The following is a 17003-nucleotide window of genomic DNA, read 5'->3' as shown; positions in this document are numbered from 1 at the left end:
TGGGAGCGGCTTGAGCTCCACCTTTGGTGCCTCTTTCGGTAGAGGAGCTGATTCTTCTCTCATTAATTCTTCCATTCCCAAACCTTGCATGGGAGGGTTTTCATTCAATAACTCCTCGTAGGCCTTGGCATCTCCTTCTAGCTTTGTACCTGCATCACTAACCAAGCACACCTCCAAACCATCATGTGTAGTTGATGCTAAGGAGCATTCTTTCACACAATGGTCAATTATATCTAACATGCAACAAGAATCTTTAATGGAGGGATTTTTCATTAGTTTAGCAAGTTTAAATTCAACAGTATCTTCACCAACATTAAATTCTAACTTCCCATGTTTAACATCAATTATAGCCCCAGCGGTAGCAAGGAAAGGTCTTCCCAAAAGTATTGGTACTTGGTTATCCTCCTCTATTTCCATCACAACAAAGTCCGTAGGGACATAGATTTCTCCTACCTTGACAGGGACATGCTCTATGATTCCAGCTGGATACTTAAGGGAACGGTCTGCTAATTGTAGGGTCATCCTAGTTGACTTAAGTTCCCCCAACCCCAATCTTTCGTAAAGAGATAAAGGCATCAAACTGACACTGGCTCCTAAGTCACACATTGCCCTATTTACTATTTCAGACCCTATGACACAAGGTATGGAGAAACTTCCTGGATCCTTAAGCTTGGGTAGCAACTTATTTTGGATGATGGCACTACATTCTTCCGTAAGGTTCACCGTTTCACTTTCCTCAATTTTTCTCTTTTTTGAAAGAATTTCTTTTAAAAATTTAGCATAGGTAGGCATTTGAGTTAGAACCTCGGTGAAGGGAACATCAATGTAGATTTTATTCATCATTTCAATGAACTTTTTAAATTGCTCATCAAGCTTAGACTTGGCAAATCTTTGAGGGAAAGGAATTTTTGGGTTGAAGGGAGGTGGTGTAACTTCCTCACTTTGTGGTTTCTCACTCTCTTCTTTAGTCATCTCACCTTGTGGTTCACTAGTCTCTTCCTCACTAGGTTTGGCTCTTAAGGGGTCTTCTAATTGCTTACCACTCCTAAGTGTAACGGCGTTCATTCTAGGTTGGCAAAATTGAACAACTAGAGAGAGCCGAGCCTCTAAGACTTTGTTGTGAGAGGAAATAGAGTCTACTTTTGACGTAAGTGTAACAAAAGAGTCATTCAAAAGTCTAGTTTGATTTGCAAGCTCCTTGAGCTGCTCGGATTGGTTAAGAAGATAATTTTCCATTAAGAGTTCAAGATTAGACTTTTGAATAAAATTTTGATTATTAGCATAACTTGGTGGTGTTGTTCCTTGAACCAAGGGATTTTCATTAGGGCTTTGGTCAAAACTTACCCCTTGGTTGTTTTGAATAAAGTTTATTTGCTCAACGCTACCTAGTTTGCATTCACTACATGTTTTACAAGGAGATGTAGAAGTAGAAGTAGTATCACTAACATTAAGTTTTTCAAATTTGTGGTTTAGTGCATCAATCCTAGAAGCAAGGTGGTCATAGTTAGAGACTTCGTACATACCTGCCCTCTTTTTGGAGAGTGAAGCCTTTGTAGAGAATTCTTCATCAGTCCATAGAAAGAGATTTCGAGCCATGTCTTCGATCAAGGCATAAGCTGTTTCGAAGTCCTTGTTCATTAGAGCACCACCTGCAGCTGTATCAACAAAGATTTTAGTAGCATGAGACAAACCATTGTAGAAAGTGTGGATGATCAACCATTCCTCTAGTCCATGGAGGGGGCAAATTTTAAGCATATCTTTAAAACGTCCCCATGAATCATGAAGAGATTCCCCTTCATTTTGAGTGAATTGAAAAAGCTTTGCTCTTAGTTGGCCGATTTTTGATGGAGGAAGGAAACGGATGAGAAATTCACGCTTCAATTGGTCCCATGAGGTGATGGAACCAACTCTTAGGGAATGGAACCAATTAAGAGCCTTGTTCTTTAGAGAAAAAGGGAAGAGGTGCAGTCTTAAGGTTTCTTGGTTTTTCTTATATGTTACGGTGAGCCGCCAAAAAGTTGAGATATGGAGATTGGGATCCTCATCGGGGGATCCCGAAAAATAATTTTGCTGCACCATCTTAAGTTGGGCAGGCTTAATTTCAAAGTCTTCATCTTCAACCGTTGGGTACACAATAATAACATATGGCTCTTCCGTTGAAGGAGTCACGTATTCTTTAAGAGCACGTCTTTCAGCCATGTTGATATTATTTTTATGCTTTCCAAGAAGTTAATGATGAAGGGAAAATAAAAAAGTTAAAAATAAAAAGAAAAAGAAAAGAGAAAGAAGAAGAGAGAATTCTAATCACTTAAGAAAAAGTTAATTATATTAGTTAACTCCCCGGCAACGGCGCCAAAAACTTGATAGGGCCAAACCGCAAGTGCACGGCCTATCGAAGTAATAGTAGTAAGTAAGAGTATCGTTCCGCTAGGCAGTTGTTCAACTTAATTAACTTTTTAAAGAATGATTAGAGGAGAGAAAGTTTAGTAAAGAGGAGTTTGATTGCTGAAGGTAAATAACAATATTAATAAAGAGCCTTAGGATTATTGGTTTGTCATAATAACAAACCCTTCACTAGACAAGACTTAAACATCTAATTTCATGGTTTACACACTAATTTCTAAAGACCGGTTTCCCTTAGCCCCTCACCTTTCCGATGAAAGTCCGGTGAGAGTTTACTTCTAGTAACCAAGCATATTTCGCTGACTTGATTACTAGAAGATGCATAGAGGATTGAAACTTCTCTTTGTCTCAATAATTGCAAAGACTATTTCACTGTTTTGCAATTATTGTCTAGATTCACTTGTTCCAACATCAAAACTCCGCTCTCGCTTTATGAATTGATGTTTGGGATGATGGATTAACGATTATCAAACCCTCCGCTTTGCTTCCACAGTTTGATAATTGTTAATCCACGTTAAGAAGGTGAATCTAGATTAGAAATTAGGGTTACATAGAAATTAGGGTTTAAGCTTGGTTTGTTTAGGATTATGTCATTTAGACTCCCCGACAATCCTAAGATGAAGAAGTCTACTCACTCATGTTCATCGTAGACATAGGGGAAGAAGAGAGAAAATAACAGTAAAGTAAAATTGCGAGAAAGAAAGTAAAGAAATAAAGACTTTTATTGAAAATATAAATATTCTAAGCAAAGTAAAAGGGTGAATGTTTATGGTGGAGAGCTACTCTATTTATAGCTTTACAATTGACTTAGAAACTAAGCAACTAAAAGGATAAAACGGTAAAGCTGCAACAGGGTAACTTGGGCTTGAAGAAAAGCAGCAAAAGTGGACTCTGGGGACGGGCACGGCCGTGCCATATGTTGGCACGGGCCGTGCCAAGCTTCTGACTATGTGGGAACATATTTTTGTCCCGTATCTTCGTATTCTTGCACTGTATTTGCTCCAGTCCTCTTTCTTTTGCTCCAAGACACCTTCCACCATATATTCGTTCCTAAAATATAATAAAAAGCAATTTAAAGTAAAATATTCTAAAAGGAAATAAAATGCAATAAAATAAAACTAAATCTTTAATAAAACTAAATTAAATAAAGCATTAAATTAGACTAATCTATGACTCATCACTTGTGTCGGTGTACATCATTAGAGTCCATTGTCCTTTACATATGCCCTGGTTTACATTCTATGGTCTTGCAAGAAATTAAAATTGCATGAAGTAGAATACACCACCCTAGGTTTTACATTCTAAGCTTTGGCAAAACTTAAAGTGCAAGAAACAAGAAACTAAAAATATAAGATGGAGGATGAGATGCTCATGGATGAATGAAACATGAAATGAAAGGATTAGTAGCATAAGACATAATAGGGATTGAAATAGAAGCAAGTAAAATAGCATAGTAAAGCAAGGAAACTTGACAAAGAAGTAACAAGTTCTTAGCACACAAAAATGGTGAAATGTGCCTAAATTTTATCATAAAATTCACATAAACACAAAGCCTATAATTTTCATGCCATGACAATTTTCAAAGTGTTTTATTTCAACTATGACATGAAATAAGACAATGTCAAACCAAGAATTATGACACATTTCAAGCACATTTCACACTTTGTTTTCACATAGAAATATTCACATGACTTGTAAAACAAGAAACTAACAAATCAAACCTCAAAACAGTAAAGAATAGCACCAAATCAGAGGCATACACATGGTGAACTCACATATCAAGGATCAATAGATCATAGTGAGATTTTAGGGTCAAGAACATGTGAAAACTTCACAAATCTTAACAAAAATAGTAAACAATTAACAAGAAATATCAAACATATTATCTATCAGATTTTAACATGTGACAATATCACAAAGATGTCAAGAAAATTGTCAAGAACACCTAGAAATATTTTTAGGAATTTTTACAAATTTTTTTAGGCAAAGCAGTGGTAAAAAACCAAAACACAGTGTTAGAATAGTAAAAAAAAGGGAAAAAATGAAACTGCAACGAAATAAAGGCCCATGCCCAAAGTTCTTGGCGAATCTGGATCATCCAAACGCCTCAGAGGCGTTGGATTGATCCAACTTCATCAAAACCCTAGATCCAAGGGTTTAAAACACACGTACCACAGCAAGGGAAAACAGGCGCACATGATAAACGCATCACAGCCATACACATCACCATCTGGCAGATCAAACGGTGCAGATCAAGAGAAGAGTGAACCAAAATGAACCGAACCGGTTCAGGTGTTTATATAAACACAAGCCTACCGGTCCAATTCATTCCTCCTTCTCTCTTCTCTCTCTACAACGTTTTAGAGAGAGAAGCTCTGCAACTTCTCTCCTCTTCTCTGCTCATCTTCTTCGACGAACATGACGGCGGAGGTACGGTGGTTCGCCGGTGGCGCCACCGTACCTGAACGTTTTCTAAAAGATTTTCACATCGTTGTGTTCGTCTGAGTCTCCTCTTTATGGTTCTGGAACTAGTTTTGCGAAATTGTGGCTAAAACGGAGTAGATCGGGGTTTAAACTTACGGTTTTTCAAAAACTTTTTAGATCTGAATCTTTTTCCACATATATTTTCCAGAAAACACTGATCTACTTCGATCTAACTTCGTTGATGTGTTTAAAGAAAAACTGAGAAGTTTTACGTGTTTACCTGTGTTTTGATTTGGAGATTCGAAGGAGAAGATGAAAGAAGCTTCTTGAATCTTTTCCCTGATCTTCTGGTGAATGCTGCGTTGTTGTTTCGAACTGAAGATGAATAGGTGAACACATTCCTCTTCTTCTCTGGTTCAATTCGAATTCAATCCTTCTTCTTCTTTTCTTACCAAATCCTTCGCGATCGCGTTGGATTCGTCACCGTTGGTGATGGATCTATGCTAGAATTGCGAAGGTAAAAGTTCGATGATGAAGATTCTTCAGAGAACCTCTGAGACTTTTTGTAAATTCGAACTAGTTTGGTGCAATAATTGTTGAATTGAGTTTGTTTGTGATGAGATTGATACGAATTTGTGATGAATTGGTATGGATTTTGATTCTGGACAATTAGGGTTTATGATTTGGGGATGAAGTTCTTCATGAACTTCATCGTGTTCTTGGTGATTTCTGGAAAAAGGTTAGGGTTTGATTCTGTGGAGAAGAGAGAGAAATGGGATTGGTGTTTGTTGAGTTGGCACTGAATGAATGGTCCTTGGTACTGTTGCATTGATGATATGGCCTTTATATAGGCTGCCATGTGGACCTGTGACCCAATGGGTGCTTGACACGTGGACTTGAACTTGTAACTAACTCGGTCTTGCTGAGTTTGGGACTTAAGGACCTTTTTGTAATTTTTGGAATTTCAAGGACCTATCTGCAAATCAAAAACTAAAAGGGACCAAACTGCAAAATAGAAAAAAGGACTGAACGACAATTAAGAAAAAAGGACTAAAAAAGACAAATTTAAAAACCAAAAGGACCTAAATGCAATTTTTTAAGACTTTGAAGGACTAAAATGCAAATTAAAAATAAAATTGGGTAAAAAATGTAAATTGAAAATAACGTAAAGTGAAACCAATCAAAAACACAAAAAGGACTAAAATGAACCAACTACATAAATGAGGTACTTTAAAGTAACCTCTCTCTGTCAAAATTTTATGTGAAATGACCAAAATGCCCCTAGGGACTAAACTGACTCAACATGACTTAAATGCAATTTTTGAAATGGATTTTAACAGGGAATTAAAGCAAGAGTTTATACAAGCAAATTGAAAAGACTCAGAGACAATTTTTTAGGGACTAAATAGAGTTTTAACACAGGAAATGACTAAAATGCCCTTAGGGACTAAATTGGCCCAAAATGACTCAGATGCAATCTTTGAAATGGATTTTAACATGGAATTGAAACAAGGATTTATACAAACAAATTGAAAAAACTCAGAGACAAATTTCAAGGACTAGAATAAGTTTGAATGCAGGAAATGACTAAAATACCCCTTTTTATGAATTTTGCAAATAACATTGAAATAAAATGCAGAGAAAGATGCAATTGATCAGAGACAATTTCAAATAACTTGGAATGCAAATTTGAATGGTTTAAAATGCAAGAAAACATAGACAAAGTTACAATTGAAATTTTTTCAAAACAAAGGCAATAAAACATGCGGTTAACACATAGTAAAATATCAGGGTAAACAATATCAAATTGGCAATCTTAATAGTAATAGACACATATCAGAGATGGAAAAATATTTTGAGCAAGTATTTTTAGGTCCAAAATTAGGGTATAACAGACGATATATTCGCCAAATTTTTGTCGAAATTTTTTCTAGTCACATGGTTTAATTTACCCATGAAGTAGCTTTGGTCAGCCTCAATGTTTTCGACCAAACCATCTTCTCTCCAGATGGCACTTCTTTGATGCAGATACGGAGGTACAACACCTACCCCATGAATTCACTCCCTTCCAAGCAACAAATTGAAGTTATCTTTGGAAGGAACCACCATAAAGAGTGTTGGCCTTATGACGCTTCCTACTGCCAAATCGACTTGAATGGCCCCAAGGGAATGACCATTTTTCCTTCATAGTTTGAAAGAACACTGTTGTGAGGCTTTAAGTTGGTGTTGAATATTCTTTTCAATCAGGATTATGACATTAAGTTCACTGCAACGCCACCATCGACTAACACCTTGTTGATGTAATGCCATAAACCCGATATGTAAAAAATCATGCAATTAATTCAATTAAATCAAAAGAGCTCAAAATGCTACATCTTCGTTTTCTCAAAACATGCATAATTTCAATTTCATAAAACTCGCAGCGGAAAATCATCATACATAAATATCTCAACATGTAATAATCCTCAACTACGTGAACAACAAAATCCAACACCATGTCTTGGGTCTCATATACATAACCATAGTCTCATCAAATAAAATCCAAAAACAGATAAATGACAGAAAACATAAATGCTCGACACCCTAATCAGAGCCTAACTAGACTCGAGCAAGGGTACGAGATAGCTCGACGCCAATCCTCAAGCAACTCACAAGCAATAAGAAAATTAGCCATGCACGTTGTCTACCCATTCATACAAATAGGTAGGCGGTCAACCAAACGACCACTGGGGGTTAGATAACATTCCACATAATAAAGTCTTCTGAACCAAATCCCTGAAAAAAATACACAATGAGAGGTTTTATGACCCAAAAAAAGTATGAAACCTGCAAAAGCCTCTCTTTTTACGTTGTTCTAATGGTGGAGTCTTTAGGCCCTTAGGCACTATGATCTGACCATCAACAACTAAGAAGTCGAATATCTCATCACATTTAGTAATATCAAACATGTATGTTTTTGCAACGAATTTGTCATTTTTTGGCTCGACATGATTCTTTCCATCTAATGGCCTTAACATTTTACACACATACAAAGGTCTAGACTTTAATTCTACCACATTGACCTCACCTTCTTCAACATAATCATAAACTATGTCAAAGTCTTGGTCACTGTTGTTAGTTTCGACATAAGCAACCTTCTCCTTTTTATGGTATTTACTAGTCCTATTTACTAGTCCTAGCCTTTTCAGCTTTTGGCCTCTCAACTTGTCGAACTCTATCTGCCAGTTGGACCATGTCCATTAAATGTCGAGTGTCTAATTTCTTTCTAATGGAATAATGTAAGCCACCAGGCCATTTCAACTAACTCATGCTCATGGACTTGTGTAAAACATCTTGCCTAAAAGAGTCTAAACTTATTCAGAAAATCAGGTATTTTACGCCTCACAATAGCCAATTCCTTAAGATTAATCGTGGATTCGCCCATGTAAAATTGTTCATGAAAAACTCTCTCTAATTGGTCCAATTTTGCAAGGAATGTGGGGATAGGGTTGTAAACCATGTGAATGCATTCTTGGTTAAAGAATTTGGAAAATATTTCATTGTCAAATACTTGTTGTTGGCTATATCTCCTTCCTTGGTTAGGTAATGGGCAACGTATTCGACATCTGATTCGCTAGTATCTCGAGCAAATTTTGTGAACTTGGGGATTTTCCATCGCTTAGGAAGTTCAGTTTGTAACACATATTTAGTTAATGCTAACACAAAATTTGGTCCATGTAAACCCACATTGAGGCCATTTTGGGCCAAAATATTTTTGACCATATTGGCTAATTTATTAAGCCCCCCAAGATTATTTTGTTGGACATTTCTAACTATTTCATCAGCATTTTGATTCCTATTAACCAAAACCACTTCTGGGTTTCTTTCAACCTCTCTTTGTATTTGAGGTTCAACCAGTTGGGCAACAGGTTGTTGTTGCCCTTGGTTAACAGGATTTCCCTCATTATTAGTCCTTTCAACAGTTTAGAGAGGCCTAACATTTTGTATTTAGGGAATCTACTGATTACGCACTTGAGGAGTGTCAAAAAAATCAGCAATCCTACCCATTTAAGTGGCTAACATCTGGTAACTTTGATTTATGTTCTGAATCAATGGATTGAACATAGTGACTATTTGTTGAGTAAGCATGTTAACCATATCATGGTTACTCTCATCCATTTGTTGTCTTACTGACATTAGAGAATTTGTAGTTAATGGTGGTTGTACATTTCGACCAGGATTACTCAATGCAGATCTTGAGGCCAAATGTGTATTATAAGGCAAAAACAATGTTGTTGTGTTATTTGCATATTTAGATGCCTTGGTAAATAGGCCTGCCATAATTCTTGTTGGCATACCATAAGGATACTCCCTAGTAACCATTGGTAACGAAAACGGTGGCATGAAAGGGAATATAGACTCCATAGAGTTTCCAAATAAGGGATTTGTATACATAGGGGTCATTGGAAAACTCACTGATGGTGGCACAGATGCCACTAGGTCTCATTGGAAAACTAAATTTTAGTTTCATGTATCATGGTACGCTTCATCTCTTTAAGAGGTCTATTTTTTTCTTTATACAAATTTAAGTTATTGTAGAGTTTTAGAAAATAAAAATCACAAAAAATTCATTCACAAATCCATCACTATAATCACTTCTGATTTTTAAAATTTTCATATCCTTTCGATTTGCATGGTCGGAATAGAAACTTTCTTTATATTTTAAATATTCATAATTTTAAAAATTGCACATGATTCCAAACTTGGAAATGTTTCATTTCAAATGCAATATATCTGTATATCAAGCACTTTGGATGTTAAAAACTAGTGAGAGTTACTTTCTTTATCTTTTAATAGTAATAGAATACGTGAAAAACTGGTGAATAAAACAGAAAATGTCTTTGTTTTGTAATCGTTGATGGAAGATGTGGATGGAAATAATTTCCATTTAACACAATAAAGTAGAAATTTAGTTGATGTACGTATTGTAGATAACACTAAAAATATGTCTCCCTTGCCTTGGTGGGAATGGTTAATGGTGTCAGTAGTGTATCAGTGTCCTTTTTTCATCTACCAAAATGAAATGTAACCCCAAAGTTGATGGCTATACGCTGCTCTAATGTCTAAACTATTGAATGGACAATGACCACTCTGCCACGTAGTCATCTTTCATTTATTTCTTGGCTTTATGTTACTTTGATATGATTATTGAAACATCACATTTAAACAATTTGGTGCCCACAATTGTGAGGCTACATTTCCCTCAAAAAAAAAAAAAAATTGTGAGGCTACATGTGGTTAGGGGTTTTAGCAAATGGATTATTTACGATCACACGATTAAGAATTTTTTTTTTCTGACCCTATTGCCAAAAAAAATGAAATATTTGACCCCCTTTGAAAATTATTTACCAAAATGACCCACTTTGGGAATTTTTGTTTTGTTTTGTCTTTTTTCCCATTACGGCCATTTGAAATGGCGGTAATGGGTCATTTTCTCTTGCACACCGCCTGCGGCACCTGCCGTGTTCAGTTCTTGTCTTTTTTTTTTTAATTTTTTTTATTCATTACGGTCATTTGGTTTGGCCGTAATGGATTTTTAATTTTTTTTCGTTTTTCCTTTTTTTGAGCACAATATATGTATTTATTAATGTAAATAATAATAAATAAATAAGTATTAATTATAATTGTAATAAATATTAGTTTATTAATTTAAATACAATAATTATATTATACATAGCACAAGGTTTACCTCAGCTTGAAGACTAAGATAGTGTGTCAAGGTTTCTTCCTGGTTCTTCTTTGTATAAGTTTACATGAAGTGAATGACGTAGTTATTGATAGAAAAATGTAGAGACTAGAGCACTTACTATGCTAACTCAAAAAATTTACCCCATGTGAATTTTGTATTGAACAAAGAATCTGAATCTTGTCATGCATTATAAGACTAATGCATGTCAAGATTCAAACTCCATGATCAGTACAAAATTCACATGGAGTAAATTTTTTGAGTTTGTATAGTCTGGGCTCTAGTCTCTACATTTTTCTATCAATAATTATGTCATTCAATTCATGTAAACTGCTTAATTAATATAATAAAAATCACAAAACTGCTTAATTTCTTTAAACTACGAAATTTGATTGAAGGTAAAAAAACAAGTCATAAATACTTATAAAAGATAGGTTGAACACATAATACATAACAATATTAACTAGCGTTTTTTATTGGTCGGACAATTTCTCCTAATATGACCGGGATGCCGACACAACCCACACAGTCTCGGTGTCGGTGTCCTTTCTTCCACCTCCTCGTCCATTTCAGTCCTAATGCGAGTACTATTGGGTCGACCTTTCTTTAGTCTTTGCATGTTTGGATTATGGAAAAGCTTAGGACCTTCATATGGGGGCCAATAACTCTTGTCATGGACTACTTTGAATGCTTTGTTGTAGATTGCATAAACATTCTCGTTTTTGAACACATCTGGAATAAGGGTTGTGTAATCATAGCGAAAAGAAGAACATGCAGCTATGACATGGGAACAAGGCAAATGTAAGGCTTGATATTTCCCACAGTCACACCACCTTGCTTGAAGATCAACCTTGAAAGTTCCCATTGGCCTTCCCTGCCTATAGTTGACAGTCTCACGGACAGAGAAGGTATACATCTGTCGGTCAAACTGTTCGACATGATGGGTGTTGGACTTTACAATGTCATCCTTAAGCACGTTCTGGCAATATTCACTGAACACGTCTCCAGAACCTACCCTTGCAAACGCACCTTGAGCCCTTTCGGCAAAAAGGCACGCCAATCTATAGTAGGTTGATTGGACTATAGGTGTAACAGGTAGGTTGCGTGTTCCCTTAATCACAATACACAAAAATAATTAGTGTTTTTAAATTAATATTTTTTTATCATTATCATCAATTATTATTATTTGTATTTAATTTAAAATAAATATATTGTGCCAAAAAAAGGAAAAACGAAAAAAAATTAAAAATTCATTACGGCCAAACCAAATGACCGTAATGAATAAAAAAATTAAAAAAAAAGACAAGAACTGAACACAGCAGGTGCAGCAGGCGGTGTGCAAGAGAAAATGACCCATTACCGCCATTTCAAATGGCCGTAATGGGGAAAAAGACAAAACAAAAAAAAAAAAATTCCCAAAGTGGGTCATTTTGGTAAATAATTTTCAAAGGGGGTCAAATATTTCATTTTTTTTGGCAATAGGGTCAGAAAAAAAAAATTCCACGATTAAACAGCAGGTTTCAACCATTGGATATATATTCAAGGACCATAAGCATATATTCAAGGAAATAGATTATCTAGAATTACGCAATTAAAATTTAGTTAGATTTGAACCATCCAATCATGATCAAAAGATCCATATTGTAACTAAGTTTTTGACTCGTATATATTTTTTTCCATTGTAATAGCGAATTCGCGAAAATATATCAAAGAGTACTTCCACATGAATAACATGCAAGCAGACAACAAACTGTATCGTTAGACCCTTTTGCATGACAAAGTTGGAAATCTTGAATGTTTTGTTTATCCAAACAATAGGATGTTGAAGTTTATAACAATATTTTTATGAAAATTGGCCAAGCATATGGATTTTTTATCATAAGGATTTTTTTTTTATCATTTTGTACACTTGTGAGATTGTGATAGACCAATATCATATGACATTGACACTCTAATATCACCCAAGTGTTATCCACATTTTAGACTATGTCAAGCCTATATATAGTCTTTCCTAAAAAAAAAAATATTAATAAGAATAAGGGTAGCCTAGCTACACTCAAAACATTATGACAAAAGATAAATAGTATTTGAGATGTGAAGTCCCTTATTTGACTGAGAAATAACACCAACCCATCTCATTCTTGTATAAAGTTATTCCAAAACAAGTATAACTACAATTCTTTCCTTTGTTTTAAAGAACCAACCTTACCTGCAGCAAGATGAAAAACCTTTCACTTGCCAACAAAACTTCTAAACTTTCAAATAAAACACTAGTTTTTGATTTTGAAGGCACTCTTCTAAGATCCACTTCACTCTTCCCTTACTTCATGCTAGTTTCCTTTGAAGCTGGTGGAATACTAAGATCTATCATTTTGTTTCTTTCATACCCTTTGGTATGGTTAGTTGGTGAGTATCAACTAGGTTTGAAGATTATGGTTTTCTTAACCTTTTTTGGTATAAGAAAAGACACTTTAAGGGTAGGAATGGCTGTTCTTCCAAAGTTCTACTTAGAAGATGTTGGTTGGGAAGGATTTGAAGCTGTGATGTGTTGTGAGAGAAAAGTTGCATCTAGTAAGTTACCAAGAATAATGGTTGAAGGTTTCTTGAAAGACTATTTAGGGGTTGAAGCTATTGTAGCAAGAGACATAAAGTCATACAATGGTTACCTTTTGGGTTTGTTTGAGAAACATAAAACAACCACTTCCTATGATGTTAAAGCAACAAGCAAAGAGAATAGTATTGGTATTATTGGTAGCCATATTGAGTATATTGACCAGAAACTTTTCCCTCATTACAAGGTTTGGTTTCTTTTTTGGACATACACACATGTTCACACTTTAAAAACATGGCATGCTTGTTTTGAATCATTGTTTTGACAAAATCATAATGACACCGTCGTTTTCTTTTTTTAAGCTCTGAAGTGTAGCTTTTGTTAAAATTATTATGGATCTCCTTCCGTTAATTAGCGACTATGAACAAATCTTAGCTATTCGATTTTGATCAATAATTTTAAATTTATTTTCTAGTGTTAAATCTGCATTATTGTCTAATTTCGCGGTTTAATACTATGGTTTTGAATCATTGATCAATAATTAAAAAAAAATGATATTTATAAAACTATTTTATTTTTTAACAACTTCTGTGACAACTTTTTCTTTCATACTCATATTATATTTTAATTTTCTCTCTTTTGTTTTGATTTTTATGTCAATACTTCGTTTTCTTTGTAAAACATTGATTGTCAATAAATTGTCATATAAATAATTGTTCAAATAACACAACTCTAATTTTAAAATTATTTTCTATTCGATTTTTACGCATTAATACTAGTATACTGCGATTCCTGATTGTAGGGAATGATTGTCCCAAAATCATGGTGGCACGCTGTGATTACGTCAAACTCACAATAAATTCAAACACACCAACTTTTTTTTTTGTCTAAAAATAATAACTTTTTGTGATCTTGTTTCTCTATTTTTGCAGAAGATTTGCTTTATGTTAAGTTCTGATGAGAGGAGAAATTGGCGTGTATTACCAAAAAAGTTGTTTCCTAAGCCATTGATTTTCCATGATGGAAGATTGGCTTTCATGCCAACTGTAACATCTTCACTAGTCATGTTCATGTGGTTACCACTTGGACTATTTCTTTCAATTTTCAGAATAACATTTGGAGTTTCATTACCTTTTAATGCATCAGCTCCAATATTAGCATTTTCAGGGACAAGAAGCACAATTTCAAGCCCTAAAACCTCGACCGAAAACGAAAAAAATCAAAAGAATATGCTTTATGTGTGTAACCATAGAACTTTGCTTGATCCACTTTATATATCACACACTATAAACAAACCACTCTCAGCAGTCACATATAGCATGAGCAGAGTCAATGAGATTATTTCCCCTATTAAAACAACGCGATTAACGCGCGACCGAGCAAGAGACAGGGATTCAATGGAGAAAATGCTTTGTGAAGGAAACCTTGTAGTGTGTCCAGAAGGAACAACTTGTAGAGAGCCTTACTTGCTAAGGTTTAGTCCTTTGTTTGCTGAACTAACTGATGATATTGTTCCTGTTGCTGTTGATGTTAAGGTTAGTATGTTTTATGGAACAACAGCTGGTGGATATAAATGTTTGGATCCTGTTTTTCATTACTTGAATCCAAATCCTGTTTACTTTGTTAAAATACTTGAGAGGATACCAACATCACAAACATGTCAAAAAGGTGGAAAATCTCCTGTTGAAGTTGCTAATTTTGTGCAAAATGAAATTGGAAAGAGTTTGGGATTTGGTTGCACCAATTTGACTAGGAAAGACAAATATATGATTTTGGCAGGTAATGAAGGTGTGAGTAGCAATAACAAACAATCCTTGTCATAATAACTGCAAGTTACCTACAAGTTAATTTGTGTGTCACATTCACATCTCAACTTCCTATTTCTATCTTAGTTTTAATTAAAGTAATGAATATTACCTGGTGGGTCAGTAGTGTGGTGAGGGATTTTATATTTTTGTTTTATTTTTATGTTGTTATATAGTGACAAAAAATTGTAATAATTTTAGATGTTTATATAGGCATTGCAGTTGTTCTGTTGAGAATTATTTATTGTCAATTTTATATGTTTATAGCTTTAAGTAAAATCAAAGGATAATGATTGTGATGTACACAATATTATAAGGGTAAAAGAGTAAATGTTTACACAAGTTTAAATAAATACAACTTATTTATTATTGAGTAAATTACACTCCCCTCCCCTCCCCTCAAAGATGCTTGAATTACACTCCCCTCCCATCTTATGTTAAAATATACACTTCCCTCCCCTCTTTTTCAAAACATATTAGAAAATATTTCACTCTACTCCCTTGAGAGAAGCTTGAATTACATTCCCCTCCTCTCTTATGTTAAAATCTACGCTTTACTCCCTCAATATTTTTTTTATTTCTAATAATCTAGCAAAAAAACAAAATTAATCTAACACTTTGAAGAAAAATAGTATTGTGGATCCATTTTAATATAATCAAATTTTGAATACATATTTTTCGCTATTTCTTATTCATAATTTCGTTAACATATATTTTTAAACCCTATTATGAAATATGAAACAATCCAAAATAAAATTAAAATATGTGAAAAATTATGAAGGTCGATAAGGTATGGTTATTTAAAAGTGAATTTTATACTCTAAATTATATAATAACAAAATATTTAAATTTAATTATCATTGACATTTAATTTATAAAGAAATGAATTTATTTTTCTTAAATGATAGTTCAAAATTAGTATATATCATAAAAATATTTATTTATGTTAAAATAGATTAAAGTGTAGAGCATATTTAATTATTAAGGGAGGGGATGCAATTCAAGCATCTCAAAGGGGAGGGGAGTATAATTTTTACTTTTCAAGGGAGAGAAATGTATATTTTAACATAAGAGGGCAGGAGAGTGTAATTCAAACATCTTGTAGGGGAGGGGTGTGTAATTTACTCTTTATTATTTTGTGATGCACTCTTACGATGCACCAACGCAAATTCGAGAAGTGCAGTACAGTGTAAGGTACGATGCACATAAGTGAAAACACATTACATCTATGCACACAAAGGTTCTATAAATATTCTATTGTTGAAGCAATTCACTATTCACATTTACAAGACCCCAGCCTTTCAAAATACTAATTTTCGTTACTTTCAGAAGTTTCAACTCGATCACTGCTAACATGATTAGCAAAAAAATTGTGTTCATGTGGACTGAGTGGAGTCGTTGCGTTCGTGAGTGTTCATGATCCATCTCAGTAGTATTAGATCTAACTACGAAACCATGATATAGATTTGTACGATTACATGTTTAATGTTTGCGTTTTGTCAATCAGGTTTATGAGCATGTTGATTGGATGTGCATTTGAATTGGTATGTTCTTTTAAATAATTGAGTGGATAATGTGGCAACTCCAGCAAGGGTGTGAGCTACCTCATTTACTTGTCGCATGTTGAATTCGACCTTAGAGTTTGAGAAGTGTGTGTTGAAAAGACTCCGATATGTTGAAAGCATTTGTCCAAATTTTATAACATCAACCTGGCAATGGTGGAAGGCATCTGTTTTAAAAATGGGTATAATGTTGGTCTATGTGGCCAATAAGGATGCATGCTAGAGGGGGGGTGAATAGCAGTTTGAAAAATTTACGGAGTTTTGGCGAAAGTGTTCTGAAATATTTTGACTAATTGGAAATATTCTTGAACAATCACAAACTAATAAAAATTGTTAAGACTATGCGATAATAAGATTTACAAGAGAATTGATTGATTCTCAAGCTAAATCTTATTTCAATCAAATATTAATAGTACTTGAACAATTTGCAAAACAAGACTATTTCAAAACCAAACCTATAAGAAAATATAACAAGCTAAAAATCAAAAACACAATTTATATGCAATTGATGAATTGGTTATGAATTCAAACTA

At 34.3% G+C, this 17003-nt stretch overlaps 2 protein-coding genes and 1 non-coding gene across 3 annotated transcripts; 2 read left to right on the top strand and 1 right to left on the bottom strand.

Moving 5' to 3' along the window:
- Positions 1 to 1726: 1726 nt before the first annotated feature.
- LOC146922568 (small nucleolar RNA R71) lies at positions 1727 to 1833 on the top strand. Its single transcript, XR_015013049.1, has one exon. It is a non-coding gene; the product is annotated as a small nucleolar RNA R71 (small nucleolar RNA).
- A 9057-nt stretch (positions 1834 to 10890) lies between these two features.
- On the bottom strand, positions 10891 to 11918 carry LOC146922567 (uncharacterized). Its single transcript, XM_085711565.1, has 2 exons — positions 11913 to 11918; positions 10891 to 11663 (listed from the first exon to the last, which is right to left on the bottom strand). Exons 1-2 carry the CDS (start codon positions 11916 to 11918, stop codon positions 11016 to 11018), a joined length of 654 nt encoding a protein of 217 aa, XP_085567691.1. The 3' UTR covers positions 10891 to 11015.
- Positions 11919 to 12580: 662 nt separating this feature from the next.
- Positions 12581 to 15145, top strand: LOC146922566 (putative glycerol-3-phosphate acyltransferase 3). The gene is made up of 2 exons (XM_085715435.1): positions 12581 to 13350; positions 14036 to 15145. The coding sequence occupies exons 1-2, from the start codon at positions 12772 to 12774 to the stop codon at positions 14924 to 14926; spliced, it is 1470 nt and encodes a 489-aa protein (XP_085571561.1). The 5' UTR covers positions 12581 to 12771; the 3' UTR covers positions 14927 to 15145.
- The last annotated feature ends 1858 nt before the right edge of the window (positions 15146 to 17003 follow it).

This window comes from Medicago sativa, chromosome 5 (genome assembly GCF_051527215.1).
Source record: "Medicago sativa cultivar Bolivia chromosome 5, Bolivia_mono, whole genome shotgun sequence".
Lineage (NCBI taxonomy): Eukaryota > Viridiplantae > Streptophyta > Magnoliopsida > Fabales > Fabaceae > Medicago > Medicago sativa.
Note: the sequence above shows the minus strand (reverse complement) of the source record. Positions and strands in the feature narration are given on the sequence as shown.

What these genes read in the sequence shown, in the direction of transcription:
- LOC146922566 (XM_085715435.1), top strand. Translation starts at nt 12,772, where the DNA reads ATGAAAAACCTTTCACTTGCCAACAAAACTTCTAAACTTTCAAATAAA. An exon ending in AACTTTTCCCTCATTACAAG is followed by an intron (nt 13,351 to 14,035) that starts GTTTGGTTTCTT and finishes CTATTTTTGCAG; the next exon opens with AAGATTTGCTTTATGTTAAG.